Here is a 25,250-nt window from a genome sequence, read left to right as displayed (position 1 = left end):
TGTATAAATGTGTTATGTAACGGTTGATTATACATGTTACAGTTCACTTGTTTGACCAATAGATGGCACTGATGTGTTTGTAACACCTGTAAGAAAATTTACTTGACTTGTTTTCTTTTATATATTTCATATTTAATTTCCTCTTATTTATTTCCCCTTCATTTATAAGACCATAAAGCTGATAATTTTTCATTTGGAACAATATTGTAAATGTTTATTTTATCACAAAACTACTTCCTGTTTTACGTTTCAGTCTTTTACGCTAATGCAAAGTCTTACCCGACAGAGCATTATTTAAGAAACAATTGAAAAGTAAAATATAAAGTTTTCGGTTCACCGGGTTATTTACTAGCAGGCCAAAGTGGTATGTATATTTTCCATGTGTTCATGTGCAGTTTTGTGTGTAGATATAATATGAGCCAGAGCTTATGTTATATTTGATGTGTTTGCTAGTTCTACGGTGTGAAGTGTGATGAAGAAGTAAGACCACAGTAAACATCAGTGAAAAGAACGCTTGTGTGTCTCGTGTTTGTGGAAAAGCCGCTTATGTTACGTTAGCATGATTAACTGTTAATATCTTATGTAAACATAGAAGACACGTGTTCAATTCTGTCTATGCTTCATGTAGCTGAATAAATATACATGTGTTACGTTAGCGTGCTGTACTCTTATTCAGCCTGTTGTTGTCTATTTTACTGTTATTATTATAACTTGCCTTCAAAGATAAAATGTCTGTTTTTGATCTCGGATTTTGTAAAATAATTTTCCCCCCAAAAATGCAATTTATAGTCCAAACTGACTTATGTATGTTTTTTTGCGACATATAGTCCGGAAAATACGGTATATGATATATGATTGCCTACTCTCTTTGCTTTTCTTTCTTTTGTTGTTCCATATTTTTACATTTGAAATGACTCATTTCAGGTCATTTTTTACATATAATTGTAAAATCCTCCAGACTGACTTTTTTGTTTAATATTTTGTTTTAGTTGTAACCAAGGCCATTGTGACCAACTTTGGACATATTTTGCCACAGCGGTAAGACTATGATATCCACTTGTTATCCTACTGTTGTGCCGTTAGCTGCAACTCTGGAAATGAGATCTAAAACATGAATCTGAAAAGGATTTGCAGATAGCACCATTGCCCTGAAGGTTCAGGGGTCACTGGGGACAGTTCTGGTTTAGCCCGGTTCACTTCTTGAGGCAGTGGTAGACCAGAGCGCGGGGGTTGAGGGCATAGCGTTCAGAGGCCAGGAGCTTGTTGAGATACTGAGGCACAGCAGGGCGGGGGGCGGGGCTCAGAGCCATCACTTCTGCCATTCGCCGCTTCATCTCATCCACCTCTCTCTCCTGTCGGAACAGCTTATCTGCAAACACGCAAAGCAAGACTGTATTTTAATAATATGCACCAGACAGAAATTTTTGTACTTTTTATTTGGCATTTCACATTTGAATTCTGTCAAATGGACAAAAGTGAGTATGTTTTGCTACTCACCCAAGCAGCTAGCTTCTTCAGTTCTGACAGGGTTCTGGTAAGTCATGGCCTTATTGGTGGTTTTCAGATTCAGATGTGATGATGTCATACTCCCAGATGGGGGCAAGAGCCAGATTTCCCTACTGATTACATTGCACTTTGCCATGAAATATCTAAAAGGTAAATTCATCAATGTCTATTCTATTAATGACGAGACATATTAGTGTCTTGAATTACAACAATTATCTGTATTTTAAGAATATTAATTTTAGCTGCCTCCCATCTGTATTAAAAATTATTGATCTATACAATGGTGTGATGTCATCTGAAACTCTGCAATATCTGTCTGAAGGAAGAAGCTATATACACTGAAACTAACACCCTAGTTGTTTTACAGTAAGGAGTATGTGTTATTAGTTGTTGAGTATGTGTAATAGTTCCATTGAACTATCCTGAACTGTGTCCAAGTCATATTTTGCATAGTCATTCAAGACCCCAGTGATCTATTAGAATATCCCTGTTGTTATCTTTTTGACTCTGAGGATGGAGTTGTAAATGAGTGAAACCTCTTGTATGAGCAGTAACACATATTAACTCTTAAAGACTTTTGTCCAATGAAACTGTAATGGAAACTACCTGGACGACTGGGCTGGATCTTTCTGTTGCCTCATATACAGTTGAAACCAGAAGTTTTCATACACTATATAAAAGGACACATATGTTTTGTTTTGTTTTGTTTTTTTGTTTCTTTTTTTCTCACTGTCTGACATGAAATCAGACTATTTTTTCGGTTTTATGTCAATTAGGATTAACAAAATTATTTCTATTTGCTAAATGTCAGAATAATAAGAGAAGGATAAAGGATTTAAGACAATTTTTCATTACTTTCTTCAGAACTTTGCATACAGTAAGATTAGTATGCCTGTACACAATCTGGAGAAACCCAGATAATACACACAAGTATAAACACCATGAGAATGTCCAGCCATCATACCACTCAGGCAGGAGACAGGTTCTGTGCCCAGAGATGAATGTGCTTTGGTCCAAAATGTGCATATCAATCTAAGAACAAAAGCAGAAGACCTTGTGAAGATGCTGCTGCAGCTGGTAAGATTGTGTCATTATTCACAATGAACCGAGTACTGTACCAACATGGGCTAAAAGGTCACTCTGCAGGAAGAAGCCATTACTCCAAAAAAAAAACAAAAAAAAAAAAACATAAAAAACCAGATTACAGTTTGCATGTGCACAGAGGGACAAAGACCGTAATTTTTGAAGACAACTAAATTTGAATTATTTGGCCATAATGAGCATCGTTACGTTTGGAGGAAAAAAGGGGATGCTTTCAAGTCCGAGAACACCATCCTGTCTGTGAAATACAAAAGTGGCAGCATCATGTTGTGTGGTTGTTTGGCTACAGGAGGGACTGGTACACTTCACAAAATAGAATGCATCATGAGGAACATCTCAAGACATCAGCCAGGAAGGTAAAGCTTGGGCTCAAATGGGACTTACAAATGGAAAATGACCTAAAGCATACTGCCAAACTGGTTACAAAGTGGCTTAAGGATGACAAAGTCAACGTTTTGGAGTGGCCATCACAAAGCTCTGACCTCAATCCTATTGAAAATGTATGGGTAGACCTGAAAAGTGCGAGCAAGGTGGCCTGCAAACTTGGCTCAGTTACACCAGTTCTGGCAGGAGGAATGGGCCAGAATTCCTACCAACTATTGTGAGAAGCTTGTGGAAGGATATCCAAAATGTTAGACCCAAGTCATACAGTTTAAAGAAAACAAAATGTATGTATGCTTCTGACTTTGAAGAAAGTGATGAAAAATTGTCTAAAAGAGTCCTCCTCTCATTCTGATATTTAGCAAAAAATAATAATTTTGTTAATCCTAATTTACCTAAAAAAGGAAAAGTTTAGTTTGATTTCATGTCAAACCGTGAGAAAAAAAAAGAGCAAATGTTTCTTTTTATAAAGTGTATGTAAACTTCTGGTTTCAACTGTAGATCTGTTTTCATCCTATTTGAGTCCTCTTTTAATTCTAATTTAGTCCAGGTTTAAACCTTCACGGTGTAAATAGACTGTTGGCATTGCCTTTTTTTTTTGGCGCTTCCACCTGTTATGGCTTTCTTTACCTTAAATCTTTATTTGTATTGTTATGGATCTTTTTGACCTAACCTTCGTAATACCATCTGTTGTTATGTATGGGAGTATCTCTTGTTTGTGTGTCTAGCAGCCTCCAGCCACGTCGATTAGACTAAACTGGCATGATTGTTTTGATGGAATAAATACACTGTATTTATTTTCATTTGTCAGCTGAGGGCATGACGACACTGCTAGGGAGAACAGCTCTTTGATGATTGTGCACAATTGATTCAATAAACCAGACTTTTGATTCAAGGCACCTTCTCTGTTGATTATATATATATATATATATATATATACACACACAATACACTCAAACTATAATGCTGTGCCGTCATTGGCCCAGTTTCTGGCCCAATCGTACCAGCAGGATGCTGCCAGAATGGATTCTCGTGAGTTTGTGAACTCGTAGGAATCACAGAATTCATCTTACTGTGCAGGTAAGTAGGCATGGTGGTGCTAAGCTGTAAATTCTCTGAGGTGGTAGTTAGTTAGATCTAGTTCTAGTCTAATCCTGAGCTGGCCTACACCTGGTTTAGTCCTGGTTTAGTCCTAGTCTAGTCCCAGTGTGTATGGGGTTACCATGAGCAATCTGTAGCTGCCTCCGCGCATCTCCCAGGGCAGAGAACAGGTCCAGCTTGATGCGTGTCTCTGCGCTCAGGCTGAGCTCCAGCTGATGGGCTTTCTCCTGGAGAGTGGAAATCGAGGACAGGAGCAACTCTGTGTCCTGCTCCACAGCCCGGCACTGGCCCAGTGACTGAACAGCAAAACACACATGGACACATTTAACACAGTAAGTACCACTGAATGAAAATACTCTACAGAATGTTTGGAAAGTCATATTTTAATGTTGTTTTTTCATCAAAAACATACCTGCATTAAGTAACCCTACATGTTTCAACTATCTCCCTTTCCAGAGCTTGAAACACTCCACCTTGTGAAGTCATTAGGTGTTATCTAAAGTGAGGTGCCCCTCTGTATTGTATTGTTTTGAGTGAATAAGCCAAAACTTCTCAAATAAAGACTTTTAATTTAGATATAAAGGAAGAGTATTCAGTTGAAAGCCAAGTATAGGGTAGAGTGGAGAGGGAGGACATGTGTGAGTCCATCTCACCGGAGCACAGTGCAACGTGTTGAGTCGGTTTCAGGGATCAGCATGCGTCATGAATAACAGCACACAAACATCTGCAAGACCACAAGAGACGTTTCAGCACTGCAAACACAACAAATATCTACAAGAACCACAAGAGATGTTTCAACACTACAAGCACAACATACAGAAACATCTGCAAGACCACAAGAGACACTGCAAACACAAACAAATATCTATAAAAAACACAAGCGATGAGTCAGAGCTGCAAACACAACAGACACAAACATCTGCAAGACCACAAAAGATGCTTCAGCACTGCAAATAGACACATCCAAAAGACAGACTGGATGTTACAGCACTGCAAATATAACAAGCACCTACACAAGACCACAGAGGACACTGCAGACACAACATCTCACACATCTGTAAGACCACACAAAATGTTTTATCACTGCGGACACATATACTAGAGCATAGAAACAGAAGACGTTTCAGCACTAGTAGCACAGCAAGCACATACACAAGACACGGGATCACAGGGCTCTGAAACTGGGAAACTACACACCACCAGAGAATAATAGGACCAATCCAAATTTAAAACAGCACCGGGAATAAATGAGGAATAAACCAGAAATAACTCTAGGACTACACTGGGTCTACTTAACTATTCCAGAAAAGAACCAAAAGATGTATAAAACTGACATACTTACTAAGCACCTACAACCCTAGAGGCCCAGGTGAAGCCCTTCAGTGGGAGAGGTACCACGGTTTGAGAGCCCCTGCACCAGTACAAGCACCAGAAGCACAGTGTCCCTGAGTATGGTCCTACCTCCAGGTCCCTGTTCAGCTCTACCAGTCGTGTGTCTGTGAGGTGGCCCTCTCTCAGCAGCTGCTGGTACTGCGCCTCCAGTTCTCTCACTCTCCTCCTCAGCATGTGGGTGTCTGGGTGCTCCTGTCTGCTGGAACACAGACTTTATCACACTGCTCTTTTGCAAATTAGTACTTAAATTTGATTATTTAAAGCCACAGTATGTAACGGAAGAGAATACGTGTGTGGAGAACACGTGTGTGGAGAACATGTATGTAGAGAGCATAAGTGTGGAAAAAATGTGCATGGAGAACTTGTGTGGAGAATATGTCTGTGGAGAATATGCGTGTGGAGAACATGTGTGTAGAGAACATTTATGTGTGTAGAGAACATTTATGTGTGTGGAGAACACATGTGGAGACCGTGTGTAGACAACACATGTGTGGACAACATGTGTGTGGAGAGCATGTATATGGAGAACTTGTGTGAACAGAACATGTATGTGGAGAACATGTGTGAGGAGAACATGTGTGTGGAGAACATGTGTGAGGAGAACATGTATGTGGTGAACATGTGTGAGGAGAATATGTCTGTAGAGAACTTGTGTGTGGGCAGAGAAAATGTGTGTAGAGAGCATGTGTGTGGAGAACACACATGTAGGCAGAGAACATGTGCATGGCTGGAGGACTTACGTGCTGCTCAGGCTCCTGGCCGCTGCCTCCTCTTGCTTCTGGATCTGGAGCTCACTGAGCTGTCTCTCCACAGACAGTCTGGCCTCTGTTTCTGCTCTGGTCTTTTTCTCCAGGAGAGCACTGGTCTGTTTGTCCCTCTGCTTTGTCTTACCCAGGCACAGCAACCTAAGGACACAACATGTGTATGTTATTCTATATCCCTTTGTATACTATATGAAGTTTTGTGCATGTTCACTTGTGTCTGTTGTTTCATAACAGTAGAGAATAATCTGGCCTGATGTGAGACAGTGTAAGTGTTCATTGTTTGAGGGGAAACATTACCATGGCACTTTCACATGGGGGTGATGTGAAAGGAGGTTTTTATTCTAATTATGTATAGTAAAAACTGTATAAACAATGACATAATACTATGTTGTGCTTGTCAGAGGGAGCCCTTCTCTTGAGGTCATCTAGCTTTGGTCAAAGTACATGCTTCTCAGCACCAGCTCCAGCCTCTGGCTATGGGGAGGGGGCCAGTTTCTTGTCCCCAGAACACAGCGGGGAATGGCCTACTCTGTGCAGGCTCCTTCTCTCTGGAACTCCCTGACTCTCTACCTTTGTTTTGAGATCTCATGTTTTAGAACTTCAAATAATAACAATATATAGAACCAGACATTATTTTGAAGCTTTAGCATTCCCCATGCTGGGATCTGGTGTAGGGCTTCAGCAGAGGGAATTACAATGGTGAAAAATCTTAGGGAATAATAAAGACAAGCACACGACTGTAATGAACAAAATTTGACCACAGAAATGCTTAGAACGAGTCAGACAATTATTTATTCAGGCTCCTCTCACTGTTGTTCAGGTTACAAAGCTGCCTCATGTTGGCCCCTGGGTCGTGGTTTGTGGCCCCTAGTCTTTAGAATGTGGCCCATGTAGTAGATGGTGACTTACTTGGTGTGCAGCAGCATGTTGGCCTCCCTCAGCAGATCCATCTCTGGGTGTAGGCTTCTCTCACTATTGCTAAGGTTACAGAGGTGGCTCTTTAGCTCCTGCTCCGTCTGTCGGCTGGACTGAAGCTCGGCCTTCAGCCTCCTCATGTCCTGTTCCAACCTGGAACATACAGAGACACAGGCGTTCACATATACCTGTACTAATGCTACTCAAACTGTGTCAGCTGCGAAGAACATGGCATTATGGGTAAAAAAAAAATAATTCAGAATAAGAAAAAAATCTGAGTTCAAGTTTTTGTTAAAATGCTTGCCTATTTTCATGCTTGTAATAAATGTGCTGAGAATTTCATTTTGTTAGCCTTAACCCTAACCCCTTACTTGTTCATCTGTTCAGTGTGTAAAGTCTGAGCGGCCGCAGAGTTTCGGTTGGGGCTGATGGTTTTGGCCCTCTGTTTCTTGTCCACTCTGCCCCCTGGTGGTGAGGGTGTGTGTCGACTGCCCCGGCGAACTTTGGGAGAGGTGTTCTTGGCCGCTTTGTGTCCTTTGCCTCCCTGCTCCTCCTGAGACTGGCTCTCGGGGGAGTTCTCAGAAGCTGCCGTGGTTTTGTGGAGGGCTTCACTGGATTTGGGCAGACAGGAGGAGGAGGTGGAAGAGGAGGACACGCGTCGGGTTGAGCCTGTTTTGAAGGCTTCCTGTAGGAGGTGCTCTGTGCGTTCCTCCGAGCGAATCTGCAGACAGTCCACCACATGGGCCTGGTCACTGGACACGACTGAGCCGGTGGGACACTGGTACTGACCACAGTCGGGCTTCCCTTTCGACCTGGAGTCTGCAGAGAGATGGAAGAGCACATGAGCCACAAGTAAGGCCGAGCTTAAATGTATTAATATAAAAGGTTTGACAACTTCACAGAGTTTAGTCTTAAAAATAGAAACAAAATCAATCATATTTGATCATAATCCTCAAAGCTAGCCATTTTAATTATGCAGACTTTACTCAGCTAGGCTCTGTTTTCTAACCTTTATTAACAGTTTAAATACACCATTTTCAAAGACTTTAAACAAGTGTTCACCAATAAAACTGTTTATATCCCAAGAGTAAATTTGACAGGATGAATATCAAAAATTAGGTTTGTCTGGTACAGTTACTATAGCAACTTTCGTGCTTGCAACAATGTATCAGTTTGAAAAATGATGCCAAATCAGGTAAGGTTCCAAATCAGGCAATGACAGTCCTCACAAAATCCCTCAAAGCTGGAAGGAACCATTTTCCTGAAAAACATGAATATGTCATCTTATTGATGCACTTAATCAGATACAGAAAATGTAATTCTGTCAAAGTTTTTGGAGTGAATAGATTTTGCCCTTCATCCAAGCTCAGTTCTTTTGAACTGGAACTTACCTGTACGACTGAGGGATTACACAGACATCTTCTTTAGAATAAAACTTTTGAATGTTTGATACAGTACTGGTTTTGACAGGAAGCAGGGACTTACTGGAGGTGTCAGGGGGGCCTTTGGAGCAGAGCTGTAGGCCGGAGGTCAGGGTCACGTGGAGGTCCGGGTTGTTCTGCACAGCCCTCTGAACCCGCATCTTAAATGCACTGGAGAAATAACAGGTGGCATCGAAGCCCAAGTACACGACCGGATACCCGATACTACACCAGAGGAAAACAAATGAACACCTGGGTGATATTATGATATTCTGGAGAAAATTAAATAAATATCCAGCCAACTAGTATAAAACCTGCTAACCCTGTAGTTAAGACATGTACAAACATGAAAATGCATGGGATTTTTGTGTCAGCAGCTCAGATTTCATCTGAAATGTCAATGCTCCTGAAGAGGTTTAAAATATGCACTGCTGAATCCTGACTCTACATAACCCATAATGCTTCAGTTTTAATAGTAGTTAGCTACTAGTAGCTAGCTGAAGCAACTGTATGGAAATGGCCTTGAGATATTTTAGGGAGAAGTAAGGTAAAAGACTGTACATCTAAAAATGTCCAAATACTGTGATGATAATTCAGTGTTTCCCAACATGGAGGCCGGAGACACCCAGGGCGAGATGCCTAACATTTCAGAGGGTCACCAGAGTTTTGTCTGGTCAGAGGATCAAGTCATTAAACCATTATTTGTGCAAATTAAAAAGTAAAAAGGTTCCAAAAATTATTGGGTGAATGGGTATGGTAGCATAAACATCACAACTGCTGTTTATATGTATTAAATAAATGCTTTTTAGTTAGCATTTTTAATCATGAGATACATTTGTAGGGGCCGCAAATTTAGAGTTATGGAGACTGTGAGTAAAAACAGTTGGAAACTACTGCATAAACTAAGGTAGTTCATACTAATACCCAGAAACTAATCAATATTCAAACTATTGAGAACATGTTTACTTTTTCCTCACTGTGGCATAATGATTATTAATATAGAGTATGGAACATTTTCTTAGTATGGGACAAAAATAGAATGGTGACACTACAGTAAATATGCTTGTGTGCATACCAATGTGCGGCGAAGAGGTGCGACAGGTTGGCGTGAGACGACTTGAGGTCTCGGAGACGCAGGGAGGCTTCAGTGTAGAGCAGGAGCACCCACAACCATAAGGAAGACACGCACAGACCCCTCTCTGCACAACAATTGCACAACAACAAACACAGAGGAGTTATCGTCATGGTAACACAGACCCCTCTCTGCACAACAACAAACACACAAGAGTTATTGTCAAGGTAACACAGGTCCCTCTCTGCACAACAACCACATAACAAAAAGCACACAAGAGTGATTGTCCTGGTAACACAAGCCACTCTCTGCTCCAAAACAACATCAAAGTGTCATGGTAACACGCACAGCCCCCTGTCTGCACAACAACCACACTTGTTGTAATTAGTGTGGTTGTTGTGTTGTTTTGTGGGCTCCAAAAAAACACAACAACCACACAAGAGAGTTGCCATCATGGTAACATGCACAGCCACTTCTCTGCATAACAACCACACACAAGTTTTTGTCATGGTAACATGCACAGCCCCCTCTCTGCACAACAACCACACAAGAGTTATCATCATGGTAACACACACAGTTCGCTTTCTGCTGCAAAAAAACACAACAGCCACACATGAGTTATCGTCATGGTAACACACACAGTTCGCTTTCTGCTGCAAAACAACACAACAGCCACACAAGATGTTGTTATCATGGTAACGTGCACGTCCCCCTCTCTGCACAACAATAACCACACAAGAGTTATCGTCATGGTAACACACAGGGGCACCTCTCTGCACAACTCTAACTGTTAGAGTCATGGTAACGCTAACAGTTGTGGACAGTATCTGCTGTCAAGGGACTACGGATGAAAAATAGCCTTTGGCTAATTCTGACATATTTACAGAAATGTTGAATAATATGCACTGTCCCTGAAATAAATAAATGGTAACACACGGAAGCACCACTCTGCAAACAACTGCACAACAACAACCACACAACACCATAGAATTATTGTCATGGTAGCATGCATAGGCTTCTCCCACAGCAACTGCACAACAGCAAATGGTTGTCATCATAGTAACAGGCACAGGTCTCTCTCTGCATAACAACCACACAACAACTACCACACCGGAGAGTTAGGCTGTCATTAAGGTAACAATCACAGGCCCCTCTCTGCTCAACAACCACACAAGAGTTATTGTCATGGTAACACACACAGCCCCCTCTCTGCACAACAACCACACAAGAGCCAAGCATTATTGTCATGGTTACAGTGTTTTACAATCTGTACTAAATTCTTCCATTTGATTTGATTACTGCCAGTAGGTGGATTTCTCACCTGTGTGCCAGATGTAGTTGAACAAAACGTAGGTGCTAGCCACAAAGAAGAGCCAGTGCAGAGGGACGAACACCAGACAGAAGATGTCCAGAGTGAATGCAGCACAAATGAACGCCACGCAAAGGACCTGCGCGGACAGAATCAGAGATTACACTGTGTGAACTGCTGGGCACAGCTAGGGATTAGATTGTGCTCATAACCCATGTGTGGGGCCTGCAGGGAAAGAACCAGAGATTAGACTGTACCCATGTGTGGGTCCTGCAGAGACAGAACCCGAGATTAGACTGTACCCATGTGTGGGACCTGCAGGGACAGAACCAGGGATTTGACTGTACCCATAACCCATGTGTGTGACATGCACAGAACCAGGCTTTAGACTGTACTCATAACCCATGTGGATGACCTGCAAGGACAGAACTGGGGTTTAGAATGTACCCAGGTGTGCAGTGTGAGGGGCCGGGCAGATGGGGGAGCTGACTCACCGGGCCGTGACAGTGGAAGGTGCTGTAGACGCTGCAGAAGAAGAGCCAGCAGGGCCATAAATACTCCAGCCTGAAGTCCAACAGGAAGTCTACCAGGAGGACCAGGCACCAGAGGAGGACGAGGCGCATCAGAGTATAGGCACTAAGGGGGGAGAGCAAAATCAGGCTTACAACAGAGCACTACTGCAATCCTGTCACATAAGCTCTGGCCTAATGTGCACTGGGCAGGGGGACCAAATGCAACCCTCAGACAAATTTTTATGGGCCCTCCAGCTTACTGGTACATTGGCTCAAGCACTTCTTTTACCCTGATGTAAAATAGCACAAATATCTCAAGAATGTTTCAGAAAGGAAGTCTGTACTGCCATGACAGTGGCTTCATGAAATGTCTGATTATGACCCAGTATTGTTATAAGATTGTCATGACAGTAAAGGGCTTGTGCCTGATTTTGAACTATGAATGAAGAACATTTCAGAATGAGCTGTTAGCTCCTCCTCCCACTTGTGTACACCCAGTAACCACTCTGATTGCATAAATCTATCTGGTCCTTACAGTTTGGCTCTTTTTGATTCGCATACAACAAAAACATCTTTAAATATACATATAAAATACACACATTATTTATTTATTTATTTATACAAATACCTGCTTTTACACTGCAGAGCTAGACAGAGAAGTCAGGTACCCTACAGGCCCTTTAATATTGTTCAAGAATAATACCCATATAATACACATACAGCTTTTATATTAGTGATGGGCGATACATGTAACATCGTGACACTGATCGATATCATATTAAGAGCCTATATGAATATTATGGTATGGATCCAACAAGAGATACCAACAACAGTATGGGCTCAAACAGGCTTATTTCTTACACTGTGATTTGCTCATCCCTTTAAGAATGTCCTGATCTGAGTGCGCCCTGCACCTTTAAGAGCACGGCCCTTTGTTCTATCCAGCGGCTGTGCACATCTCTGGCTCTTTGTTTGGTTTCCATGGCAATATATCATCCGGAGACAGAGGGGGGCACCATGGCATCCATGCACAGCCCTACACTGTTAACAGGCTAGCTCACAAAAACATACTAGCATACACAGAGGCTAACACACATACAGGCTAGCAAATACAGAGTCTAACATACACAGAGGCTAACACACAGAGGGCCTAACATACACAGCGGCTAACACGCACAAAGGCTAAAACACAGAGGCTAACATACACAGAGGTTAAGACACAAAGAGGCTAACACACACAAGCTAGGACACACAGAGGCTAACACACACAAGCTAGGACACACAGAGGCTAACACACACAAGCTAGGACACACAGAGGCTAACACACACACGCACGCACCCCAACAGGCTAGCACACGCGCGCGCACACACACACGCACACACACACACAGAAGCTAGCACACAGATGCTAACACATACAGGCTAGCCCACAGCTAGCTGCGGGTTCAGAGCAGTTAACAGTGTGATGGAGAGAGACACAAAGAGCAGTTACACATGAACCTGCATTCATATGATTATTAACTTAATATTTACGCCGTTTTATGCTTTTACACATGTATCCACAGTTAGTACCTTGTTATTCTAACCATGTTAAAGACAGATTTTCAAGCATTTTTTTTAACATTGTATGAATAGGGATAATTTATTTATTTTGAACTGACCAATCAAATTAATCTTTAATTCTGCTTCAATTAAGATTAAGATTGGGTAGGACTAACTTGGCCTATATGTTTAAGGAGATATAGGCTATTTATAATAATAATGATAATAATGATAATAATAATAATAATAATAATAATAATAATAATAATAATAATTATTATTATTATTATTATTATTATTATTATTATTATTATTATTGTGCCTATTTTTTACTAGAATCAAATATTAGAATATGAGGCCTGATAATAGTTTGTCTCGTTGGAGTAGGCCTAATATGCATGTAGCCTGCATACTCATTTATGGGCAGTATTTGTCGTTTAAAAATATGAGGCTACATTTGAGACATTTGCACATCAGTTTTAGTCTAACGTGAGGATGTGGGCCAGATGTCAGTCTGTCAGTCCTCGCGTCACTTTTTTTGCAATAACAGCAGACAGTGTGCAGAGCCTAACAAGTGGTTTTCATTTCCTCTATTAGGTTTGTGTTTATGTCACTTTACGCTTGAGCCACGCAGGAGTTTAACTGTAGAACTGTGCACGGGTCCAACTGTATCAAAAGGAAGTAAAGAGTGCACAGGTGAGATAGCACGAGGACAATTCAGTGACACTGTAAACAATGTACACGCAGAGATGGCACACGTACGGCGTGTTTACGCACTGTCTCTGCTGTAAACGACTGCATTCGCGCTCTAACTGAATCCCTCTATGTGAAATAGTCTTCACTATATGTGTGATCCAAAGACGGATGAGGTCATGCGCTTGCGGAGCAGACAGGTGACGGCGGATGGACAACTGTACACAAAGACCCTGCGCAACAAAAGCGTGCGCTCCACGGCGCTGTTACCTCTCCGATAATCTCTCGGTGAGTCGGAGTTTCTTCATCCTGCGCAGCCTGCTCGCGTCCACAGCGCGTTTCTTCATGGTATGGCTTGGTTTCCTTGGCGCTGTGTCCGTATGGACCGCAGGGGGGCGGGGAGAGCGCTCGGCGGGCTCTCGGTGAGGATGGTGCGGGGATGCTGATGAAGAAAACGGGGTTGGTGGTGGTGGTGTGTCTGTGATGTGTCTGCGCTTCTGGAACGCGGGGTGCTGCTGGAGCTGCGCATGCGCACTGAAGAGTGGAGCGCGGGATGAACTTGAGGCGCGGGTTTTTTGTTTTTTTTTTTTAGGCCTAGTGTAATAATAAGGATGCCTGTCACCTGTAATACACTTTACAGCCTTATTAAAGCCTCTAGGGCTCCTCCGACCCCAACACTCACACATCACATCTAGACATTGTGGGTGAAGTGGGTGTGGGTTTTGCACAACGGCAGTTTGTATTTGGGATAACTAATACAAAAAGTTACTGTGTGGATCAAATGGACTGTAAGAAACGTTATGTAGACAAGAAAAATCCATGTTCCGATCCACTTAACTGATGAAGAACTCAGTTGGTTCATTAGAAGCTTTGACTTTGGCAAAACATTCAGGAATCTTCCATTTTATCATAGGCGCTAGACACAGTTACTATACTTGATAAATGTCACATCAGTAGCCTGGTTTTTCTTTTTGTCTCTGGGTTAAACCTTCATTGGACCCATTCTTCAATATCTCTGGGCTAAACCTGCATTTGACACATCCCTCAGCGTCTCTGGGTTAAACCTACATTTGCCCCGCCCTTCAATGTCTCTGGGTTAAATCGATCAGGAGCAGTGGGTCCCATCACCAGATCTTGAGGCAGTCTTGGTCAGGATGACCTTACCTGGAGAATCTGTAAATACTGTGCATGTTTTGGCTTGGGTCAATGTGAACCTGGTCAAATTTGATGCAAATCGGCTCATTTACCAATGCCACTCTAAATTCCATCTACAAAGGGAACATTTATATTCAAACATTTCTACTGTCTCAAATCAGTAGTGGGTAGAGGAGCCCAAAACTGCACTCAAGTAACAGTAACTTTACTTCAAAATAATATTACTCGAGTAGAAGTAAAAAGTAGTGGTCCAAGAAATGACTCAAGTAAGGGTAACTTAACGAGTAACATCTGACTTATAATATAATATAAGAAAATTGAAGGATGAAAACATGAAATAATGCTCAAAGTGGTATTTTCAAAGGATAGACCCAAAAATGAGACAAACCAAATCACATCTGAAGGAGCTGCAAGAAACACAAATGTTCAGATCATTTCATATTGTTACATAAAGCTCCAGTCACTTTAGACTCACTCGCAGAGGGAAGAGAAACCACAACTTTCACTCAAGTAAGAGTTACTCCAATAAAAATCGGACTCAAGTAGGAGTAAACGTATGCTGCAAAGAAAGTACAATTTCTTTAAAATGTTAACAGTTTCTTTGGGAAAGCTACAGTCTATGAGCACTCTGGACACCTGGCACGCCTCTGCCCTGTCCCTTATTTGATGTCCCAAGAGTTGGCTGCTCCATGGCCCTGCCTCGTGTGGAAGCGACAGGTGCAGGTTCTGGGGTTTTGGTAGTAAAGATTAAATTGTTATCAGGAAAAAATCTATATTTGATTTGAATGTGTTTACCTTGGACCTGGGGACACAAATGGACACTAATAGGCCATGTTTTCAGTCAAAAGTTTGGACACACCCTCTCATTCAATGTTTTTTTTCTCCCTTTATGTTTACTACATTCTACATTTTAGATACACATAAAAGACATCAAATATATGACGCAAGATATATGGAATTATGTAGACTTTTCTTTTTAATAACTCAACTAAATATACACTACAAGTCAAAAGACAAACCCTCTAAATAGCCTTTACCATTTGCTTTGATCACTGCTTTGCACACTCTTGGGATTCCACAGCTGTGAAGTGAAAACCATTTCAGTAGACTTCATCATGAAGGTCACTGAGAAAAGCTGAGGGTTTGCAGCGCTGTCAACTAAACAAAGGGTGGATACTCTGAGGATTTGAATATAAAATGAAAAATATGAACAACCATCACACCCTCTCATTCAATGTTTTTTTTTTTGTTTTTTTGTTCTTTGTTTACTACTTTCAACATTTTATATACATACAAAGACATCAAATAAGATATAGGGAATTATGTAGTAAAGAAAAACAGTGAAATAACTACAAAGTATTTTTCAACAAAGCAAAGGGTGGCTACTTTCAGCATGTGAATATAAAATATAAAAACATTTAGTAGAATTGTTTAACTTCTTTTCTTTGCTACATAATTCCATATATCTTGCTTCATATATTTGATGTCTTCTGTATGTATATGGAATGTAGAACATAGTAAACAAAAAAACACTGAAGAAGACAGTTTATTCAAATTTTAAACTGTTAGAATATACATTTTTAATTTTATATTTAAATCCTGAGCAAAAAAATTCTATGGGGCCCACGCCCTAAGACTGACGTGAAGGTGGCCATTTTGAATCTAATTATACAGATATCCAAAATCTAGCACTGGTATTTTAACAAATAACAGATCCAACAGACTCCAAACTGAGGCAGTATCATCAGGACATGACATGTTTAAGTTAACTTCATCATTCATCATCTAGGCGTATAAAAATATATTCCAAGTTGTGGCTTCTTTCAGTACCCGTGCCTGGCTGTGAGCACCAGATTCATTTTTTCTGATTCCTTTAGATCCATGAAATACTAAGCGGTTGGGAGCTGATAAGGGCCGCAGTGGGGTTAAGTAAGTAACCAGCTGCCAATTGTGCGTAAAGGAGTTAGAAACGTATTTGATTAATTCGTGGATTAACAGTAACAGAAGAAGCTGCTAACAACACAACAAAACACACTCACTGAGAAGTGACATCACAGCTGGATCCCACTTCTTCACTTTACACCAAGTAATCGGATTTTGTCTTTTGTCTACTTGTATGACTAAAATAATGCTACAATTAGTGTGACATTGTGGCTTTTCCATCCAGCTCAAACTTAAAACATGGGAGATAAAGAGGAGGTTCTCATTCAAGGGCAGCACTGACCATGAGTCAAACCATAGCCTGCCATTCTTGCTTAGAATTGTATTTATGTAAATGATTCAAGTCAATGTAAATACATAATGAAAGTAGGCAAAGACACAATGTAAAATGAAAAAGTATGACAAATATTCTATAAACAATGATTCTGTCGTAATGACGGGTTTACCGGATCAAACAATGCAGGACTCGGGGAAGTGTTAGTGTTTATTTACAATTTGTGAATCAAGGTACAAGAATGTGAGTTGATCTGGCGGGGAACAGGAGACAGGGTGCAGGCCAGGATCCGGGGACGGAGCGGGCGGCGCAGCGGAGCCAACAGTGTGGGCGGAGCCAACAGTGTGGGCGGAGCCAACAGTGTGGGCGGAGCCAACAGTGTGGGCGGAGCCAACAGTGTGGGCGGAGCCAACAGTGTGGGCGGCACCGGGACGAGGAGCAGAGCGTGAGCCGGGGTCCGGGAGCGTGGGGTGCGGAGACGGAGACAGGACAACCAGGAACAGAACCAGGAGCAGAGAGCGGAGCGAGTTCCAGAGGCGTAGGGTGCAGGGAGCGAGACAACACAAGACTATACCGGAGTGGAGAGGCAGGGTCAGAGCAGAGCCTGGACCGCGGAAGCCGGGAGGGTCCAGAGAACCAGGTCTGAAGGGTAACATACAGAAAACCAAATGAGCAGGATACAAAAAGGGCTAAACTGCAAAAGCAAGTCAGGCAGAAGTATTCTGCCTGACACGCGGACGATCTGGCACCGAATGTCTGGTCCTGGCTCCTCTTATCCACAGCAGCAGGTGGTGATTGCGCTGATGGGCTGCAGGTGCGCGGGGAGGAGCCAGGGGCTCAGCCCAGCTCCGGCAGGTGGGGGAGGAAGAGAACAGGGTAGGAGGACCGGGATCGTGACAGATTCCATGGATTTACAGGAACATTTGGTGGTGAGGTGAACTAGCATAAGTTTTAAGCAATATAAAACTAGACAATTAGATGCAGAAATATCAAGTGTGGCAGGTCTTTAATTCATCAGAAGGTTCCATTTGGGCTGCACGCACAACTTTTTAAAAAGTCAGTCTAATAATCTAATCAACGATTATCTTTTTAATGAAAAAAAAAAAAAAACTTGAGGCAAATTTTGATTTATGAGAAAACAAATTGTGATCTTTCATAGCACTGACCCCTTCTCTTTTTCAGACAGGAACTTCTCTTTTTCAGAAGTGACGATGTAGTGATGTGTCTCGTATGCTTCTTTACACGGTTTTGCCACCCATGGGAAGCAGTCCTGGAAAAGGACAGTAGGGAGCTACAGATAGAATGAGCCTTCAAGAAATATTGGAACCAAACGTATTTAACAAAAACTTTGTCTTTACCATTTGGTGAAACAAAAATTCAACCTTACATTCTTCCATCAGTAGCTTTAGCCTATACATTTCTCTAGCACAAATGCACGGTCCAATAACACAAACTATGTGAGTTTAACAACCTCTACGACTTGAAGAGACATGGAGAATCCCACTCCCAGATGCAGTGGCTGGGTGAAGGTGGTGTGGATCTCATGGATCAGTTCTGCATGCTCCTCTTCCACACAGTAGAAATCCAGAATCCCCATGTCATGATCCAGGAAAACCCCAACCGTATGCGGGTCCTTCCCAAACCATGAGATGTCCGTGGACTTCTCATGGTGCCTAAAATAAAACATCTTTCAATGGCCACGACTTTGGAATTCTACTCAAAATGGGAAGGCCATGTGTGGGAGGTATTGGTCCGTATGTGTAGGCTTCCTGTAAACTTCTACCTGGAGTTGCCTGTCCTCTCCTATCCTCCTGACTACCAGGAGAAAAATTTTTGTCCAATCACATTTATTTTAAAATTCTCTAATCTTTGTAGGGTAATTAGAATACTGAAAACATTTTTTTTTTTTTTTCCCAAAAAAGTTTTTATTTTCTAGATATCATGTGTCCACTACAGTGGACATTGGAACACCATACATGTGAAACTGACCCTTGATGGCAATCAATTAATGCTAAAGAAAATACCAAAAAGTCAACATAAGAATGTGTTTAACATCCACATAACTGTCAATTATAACTTTTGTTTGTTTTATTTTGCTTTGTTATTGTGCTTATTTGCTCTGATACTTCAAAAAGCAATTCCCCTTCTTGGAAACACAAAGGAATACTTTGCACTTTGTGCACATCACATATGTTTTGCTCTTGCAGCCAGATCTCCAACACCTTTATGCATGTGTTTCATTCACCATCTCTGGAAGATGGATGGCACCAGTGTCTCATAGCTGCATTTGGCTGCCATTTCCACTTTTGACGTGGGGGAGTGTGTTCATCTTCGCTGTCTCTTATGATTCCTGCTTGAGCCCGGTTAATCAACTCTTCGCCAAGGAGCAGTTTGAAGTCAAGAAACTTCACTGTTTTGTTTTTTTTTTCCCAGAAACTGGCAGTCACTCTCATACTGAAGCCATGAATTGGTGATTGCCAGGTCAAAAAAGTGGAATTACTACACGTACTGTCCATTTCCGAGTGTGAGAGGTTATCCTGTAGCAACTCACCATTCAGTCAACCAAGTCCACGCCACCCATGTTGGTGTTGTATTCAGCGATTGCCAGTAGCCTTGACACCTGGACAAACCTTTTCTCTTTCTTGGACCATCTTCTGCGTGTGTCCTGAGGTTCAGTGCCATAGGCAGAAGGTCCCATGACAATGGGCTTGTTGTCCAACCACTTTATGACAGCAAGTTCAGGAGGGTTTCGTCTAACTACCATCTCTGATGTCTCTCTTCCTTTCTTTTTGAAGGACTTATCCCCTATAATCTTGCACTCCTTTGGAACCCTGTTTTTTCCAGAGGGTTGCAGTCCCTGTCAGTCCTCTTCTCATCAGGGTGTCGAGGAGGTTGACTGAAGTATAGAACCTGTCAAAGAACAGGTGGGTTTCTTGGGGAACAGACTCTGCCAAATGAAGAACAGCTTGTTCTCCAATGCCCTTTCCTCCCGTATCTCTGAAAGTAGTCTTGCCTTGGTAGAGTACAAAGTCCAAGACCAAGAAATTTGGACGTCCAAGACAAACAGATCCAGTTGGGTATGATTTATCTGATACACACTGGCACATTGGGCAGAGACCAGTAAATGGAACCATTTGCTCGCCAATGCACAATTTTCCTGTTCTAGGCAGATTTAGACATCCTTGCCTTACTTTGGTCAAGAGGGGCCTGACTCTCCACAAGAGATCACTTTTTTCTCATACTCTGGAACGTCAATGTGAAAAAAAAAGAACATTTGAAAAAATACAACAAAATGGAGGAAATAACTACAAATGTCCACTACAGAGGATATTTTTTAAACACTTAAATATTACTCTAAAAAACAATTTAAATTAATTAGACAACGTTTAAATGTGTTGTTAAAAGACTTACATTAAATATGCCACCAACATTTCAAGCCAAAATTTGCTCAATAAAAAGTAAAATGCATTTACTTTTCCTCTTCCCATAAAATGTGCTTGCAGCGACGGACACCATTTTCCTTGACGAAAAAAGAAAGGTACCAAAGCCCCACCCCTTCACATTTGGTATCATTGAAAAGCTCTAAATGTCCTCTGTCGATGTCAGAAGGAGTTATTTCAGTAGTATGCACTGGGTTGGAGATATTCAGGTTTACATATGTCCTCCATAGAGGACAAATTTGAACTACTGGTAGTCAGGAGGCTATTGTTACTGCACAGTCTAAAAAGGCCAGTTTTAGACTGTGCAGGCCAGTTTTGGGTTTACTGGTTTCATGAGGCACTGCCTTATGTGAACCATGCCTCGCAGAAAAGAGCTCTCAGAAGACCTACAATCAAGAATTGTTGACTTGCATGAAGCTGGAAAGAGTTACAAAAGTATCTCCAAAAGCCTTGATATTCATGTGTCCATAGTAAGACAGACTACGTCTACAAATGGAGACAGTCTCCCTAGGCGTGGTCATCCTGTAAAGATGACTGCAAGAGCACAGCGCAGAATGCTTAATGGAGGTAAAAAAGAATCGTAGAGAGTCAGCTAAAGACTTACAGAAATCTCTGGCACATGCTAACATTTTTGTTGACACATCTACAATAAGGAAAACATTAAACAAGAATGGAGTACATGAGAGGAGACCATGGAGGAAGTCATTACTGTTCAAAAAAAATAGTGCAGCATGTTTGAAGTTAGAAAAAGAGCACCTGGATGTTCCACAGCACTACTGGCAAAATATTCTGTAGACAGTGGCTGCTTTGTTGCCTCAGGGCCTGGACATTGTCATTGATGGAAAAATGAATTCCAAAGTTTATCAAGACATTTTGCAGGAAAACATTAGACCATCTGTCCGCCAACTGAAGCTCCGGAGAGGATGGGTGATGCAACAGGACAATGACCCAAAGCATACAAGTAATTCCACCAAAGAATGGCTTCAACAGAACAAAATACGCCTTCTGGAGTGGCCCAGTCAGAGTCCTGACCTCAACCCGATTGAAATGCTGTGGCATGACCTGAAGAGAGCGATTCACCCCAGACATCCCAAGAATATTGCTATCAATTAAACTTTATTTGTATAGCACTTTACAACAGCAAAACTGAACCAAACTGCTTTTCAATTGCATTAAAATGTAAAAACAACAACAAAAATTCTATATAGAAAACATCAAACAATAAAAACAATCATTAGCTGAAGTCAGTTGTGAACAAATGAGTCTTTAGCTTGGCTTTAAACAGAGACAAAGTAGTGACTGAGCGTAACTCCAGGGGCAAAGAGTTCCAAAGTCTGGGACCAGCCACAGAACATGAACGGTCACCCCACTGTTTCCTTTTGGTTCTGCTACATTGAAACAGTTTTGTGAAGAGGAGTGGTCCAAAATTACACCAGATCGTTGTGCAGGTCTGATCTGCAACTACAGGAAATGTTTGATCGAGGTTATTGCTGCCAAAGGAGGGTCGATCAGTTATTAAGTCCAAAAGTTCACATACTTTATCCATCCTGCACTGTGAATGTTTACATGGAGAAGTACCCTTCGTCGGCCAGGTCCTTCAAACGGTCCTTTGAAGTACCGTTCGAAGTACCGTTCGAAGTACTGTTCGAAGTACCGTTCAAAAGGTACTTCAAATGGTACTTAGAAGTGTGTATTTGTAGAATTGGGACACGGCCAGGGTGTGGTTTTGCTCAGGGTCACATAAAGGCTGTCCCAATTTGAAGTACCCGTCAAACGGTGCATTTAAAGGCTTACATAACTTCTGGCATGACAAGTGCTGTCCCATTTCAATGCACCCAATGAATGCGGTCAAAAATGTGCCCTGTGTTTCCATAGAGATTGACTGTAGCCGAAGGGTGCATCTGAGCACACTTCATGCACTGCTATATCCCATCATGCACCACGGCTACGCAGAAAAGAGAAGAAAATGGAGTACGCTACGCAATACACGTTCAAATGTTCGTACTGGTTTACATCACCTACAACAGTGAAATATAAAATGGTTGCTACATGAAAGTGTTAAATCTGAATAAAGATATGTACAGGCCATATGTTTGATGATTAAAAACTTGTACAGCACTGACAACTCAGGTTTATTTTGCAGTACATTCTTCTGGGCTGGTTTGGAGGGAAAAAAATAAGAATAAGATGAAATGAACTGGTACAAGGCGTAGAGGGTAAACAGCGCCCTCTACTGGTATTAAAGTAATTTAGCCACAGATCAAATTAAACCTAGACCAAATACCGAACCAACTATGCAATAATTAAAACAATTTGTGTACAACTAATCAGTGTTCTCTGGTTTATAGACTATGAATATAAAAATGACATTGGTTACCTCTGTCTCTGTTATAAAATTTGAACAAGGTATATTTGGTTAAAGTTATTAAATAATGCAGAATTAAAAATAAATCTGTAATTATTTCAGCAGCGTAATGTAAGCTACATAAGATAAGTGCACAGACAGTGGCTGAAATATGCGTCGTGTCCCATTTCGGCACGAAGGCGGCTACATGGGGGAGTACCCTTTGTCAGCCGGATACTTCGAACAGCACAATAATAATAATGCCTTACACTTGTAATGCGCTTTACAGGCTTGTCAAAGCCTCTGAAAGCTCTACACTATAGTCATTATTCATTCATTTCCACACTTGGTGATGGTAAGCTACTATTGTAGCCACAGCTGCCCTGGGGTAGGCTGACGGAAGTGAGGCTGCCAATCTGCACCATCGGCCCCTCCGACCACCACCTATCATTCACGCACACACCACTTTCATACTAGGCAATGTGGGTGAAGTGTCTTGCCTAAGGACACAACAACAGAACTTGGTCCGAGCTGGACTCGATCCTCCGACCATTGGGTTGGGACCAACACTCTAACTACTGAGCTGCTGTCGCCCCTGTTACCTGTACATTGAAGGGTAACTTCAAACGAGAATAAATGTACAACTTTTTTTTCACTTCACATTTACTTTTTTGAGGCACCCCTCTCCTATCTCATAATGTATTTTAATTTTCCAGTGTGCACCTCTGAGCCATCCTGCAATGTAGATTCTATGCGACATTATAAAAATAAAATTTGAGTCGATTTTTAATTTTGTGCCAATTTTCAAGTGTTGAGTATTTTTTCCTTTCCTTGATCCAATATGGCTTCCTATAGGGTTTAGGGCGGGGCCATAATATGATTTTTTTTTTACATGTCCTAATGTGACCTACTTTAATGCCAAGTTTCCTTTGTCTTGATATTTTTCTGGGCCGGGTTCCCATTGGTGCAATGGAAATCGACTTTTGAGGTGCCTACTGAGCCATCTTTCATTATTTTTTCTCTGGGTCTTAATTCAAAATTAGAGCTAAAAATGTCAAGTGGACCTCAAGTGACTCTCCATGTCGGGGGCACACACTGTCTCGCTCTCTCCCAGGGGGCTCCACCAGCCTGTATCTCTTTAACGTCGCCACTTCCCCGTGAGCTCTCAGGTGCTCCCCATAGTACGACACCGGGCACTGTGCACAGGATTTCACCACTCAGCGCTTGTCCTGTCCGGGGCACAGGTCACAGGGCATGTCTCCGAGATCGGTGTAGCAGGGATCCGCAGGGGCCGCTCGCTTCTGCAGCCGCTCCATCAGAACATCCAGTATGGTGTTTTTGGTCAGGACCGGCCTCTGGGAGAAGTTGTGTTTGCACTGAGGGCAACTGTAGCTCAGCTGTGTGTCCTCCCTCTGACGGCTGAGGCTGCTCAGGCAGAAGCTGTGACCACACGGGATCGAGGCTGGCTCCCACAGCAGCTCACTGCAGATCCAGCAGCAGAATGAGTCCATCTTAAGTCCTTGAGCGCCATGTTTCAATCTGCTCCTGTACATGCGTCGTTCAAACACCGGTTTTTCCTAATTCCTAATTCAGCGTTCAACTACAGTATTAATGCTAAGGCACCTAAATGCATTTTATTATGCTCAAATATATCAAAACAATTGACCCTAATTTCACTTTTTGTAAAGAATATTCCGAAACGTTAAGTCATCTTTTTTGGAAATGCACTATTACGAAACCTTTTTGGAAAGACTGCTTAAAATTTATAAAAGACCACTGATCCTAATTTTTACTAAAATTTGAGCATATAATTTTTGGTGTACATGATAAGAACTTAGACTCAAACAAAAAAATGGCAATTCATTTAATTATTATATTTGGCAAATTGTATATTATAATATATATATATTTGTACATCTTTGTTTTTTCCTGCTTTAATTAAGCAATTAGAATCCTACATATCCACTATCTCCAAAAGCTTAAACAAAAAGCCATATTAACATTTGAAAGTTGCTTATTTTTAAACATCTTTGTGCAATGTAACAGTGGAACCGTTTAACCCCTTTCCCCCCTGGCATTCTATGTGTTCTTATGTTATGTCGTGTTCTGTATCTTATCATTGTAATAATGAGTTTTCTATAATAATAATAATAATAATAATAATAATAATAATAGCAGTGTGGTTTTCGTCCTGGTCGTGGAACACTGGACCAGCTCTATACTCTCCATCGGGTCCTCGAGGGCTCATGGGAGTTTGCCCAACCAGTCCACATGTGTTTTGTGGATCTGGAGAAGGCATTTGACCGTGTCCCTCGTGGTGTCCTTCGGGGGGGTGCTCTGGGAGTATGGGGTCCGGGGCTCTTTGCTAAGGGCTGTCCGGTCCCTGT

The 25,250-nt window shown here is 41.7% G+C and overlaps 1 protein-coding gene across 1 annotated transcript; it reads right to left on the bottom strand.

The window, feature by feature from the left end:
- Window positions 1-1,193: 1,193 nt before the first annotated feature.
- Window positions 1,194-14,059, bottom strand: si:dkey-12h9.6 (macoilin-1). Its single transcript, XM_055232095.1, has 11 exons — window positions 13,980-14,059; window positions 11,457-11,598; window positions 10,975-11,101; window positions 9,657-9,780; window positions 8,646-8,806; window positions 7,532-7,979; window positions 7,155-7,313; window positions 6,222-6,386; window positions 5,551-5,677; window positions 4,211-4,385; window positions 1,194-1,369 (listed from the first exon to the last, which is right to left on the bottom strand). Exons 1-11 carry the CDS (start codon window positions 14,054-14,056, stop codon window positions 1,194-1,196), a joined length of 1,881 nt encoding a protein of 626 aa, XP_055088070.1. The 5' UTR covers window positions 14,057-14,059.
- Window positions 14,060-25,250: the final 11,191 nt, after the last annotated feature.

The sequence above is a fragment of the Periophthalmus magnuspinnatus genome, chromosome 24 (genome assembly GCF_009829125.3).
Source record: "Periophthalmus magnuspinnatus isolate fPerMag1 chromosome 24, fPerMag1.2.pri, whole genome shotgun sequence".
Classification (NCBI taxonomy): Eukaryota; Metazoa; Chordata; class Actinopteri; order Gobiiformes; family Gobiidae; genus Periophthalmus; species Periophthalmus magnuspinnatus.
This window is presented reverse-complemented; position numbering and strand designations above follow the sequence as displayed.

Excerpts from the sequence above, each read along its gene's own strand:
- si:dkey-12h9.6 (XM_055232095.1), bottom strand. The coding sequence starts at position 14,056 with ATGAAGAAACGCGCTGTGGACGCGAGCAGGCTGCGCAGGATGAAGAAA. Across the intron at positions 8,807-9,656 it reads CACCTCTTCGCCGCACATTG|TATCGGGTATCCGGTCGTGT; the intron begins GTATGCACACAA and ends CCTCTGGTGTAG. Across the intron at positions 7,980-8,645 it reads AGGCCCCCCTGACACCTCCA|ACTCCAGGTCGAAAGGGAAG; the intron begins GTAAGTCCCTGC and ends ATCTCTCTGCAG.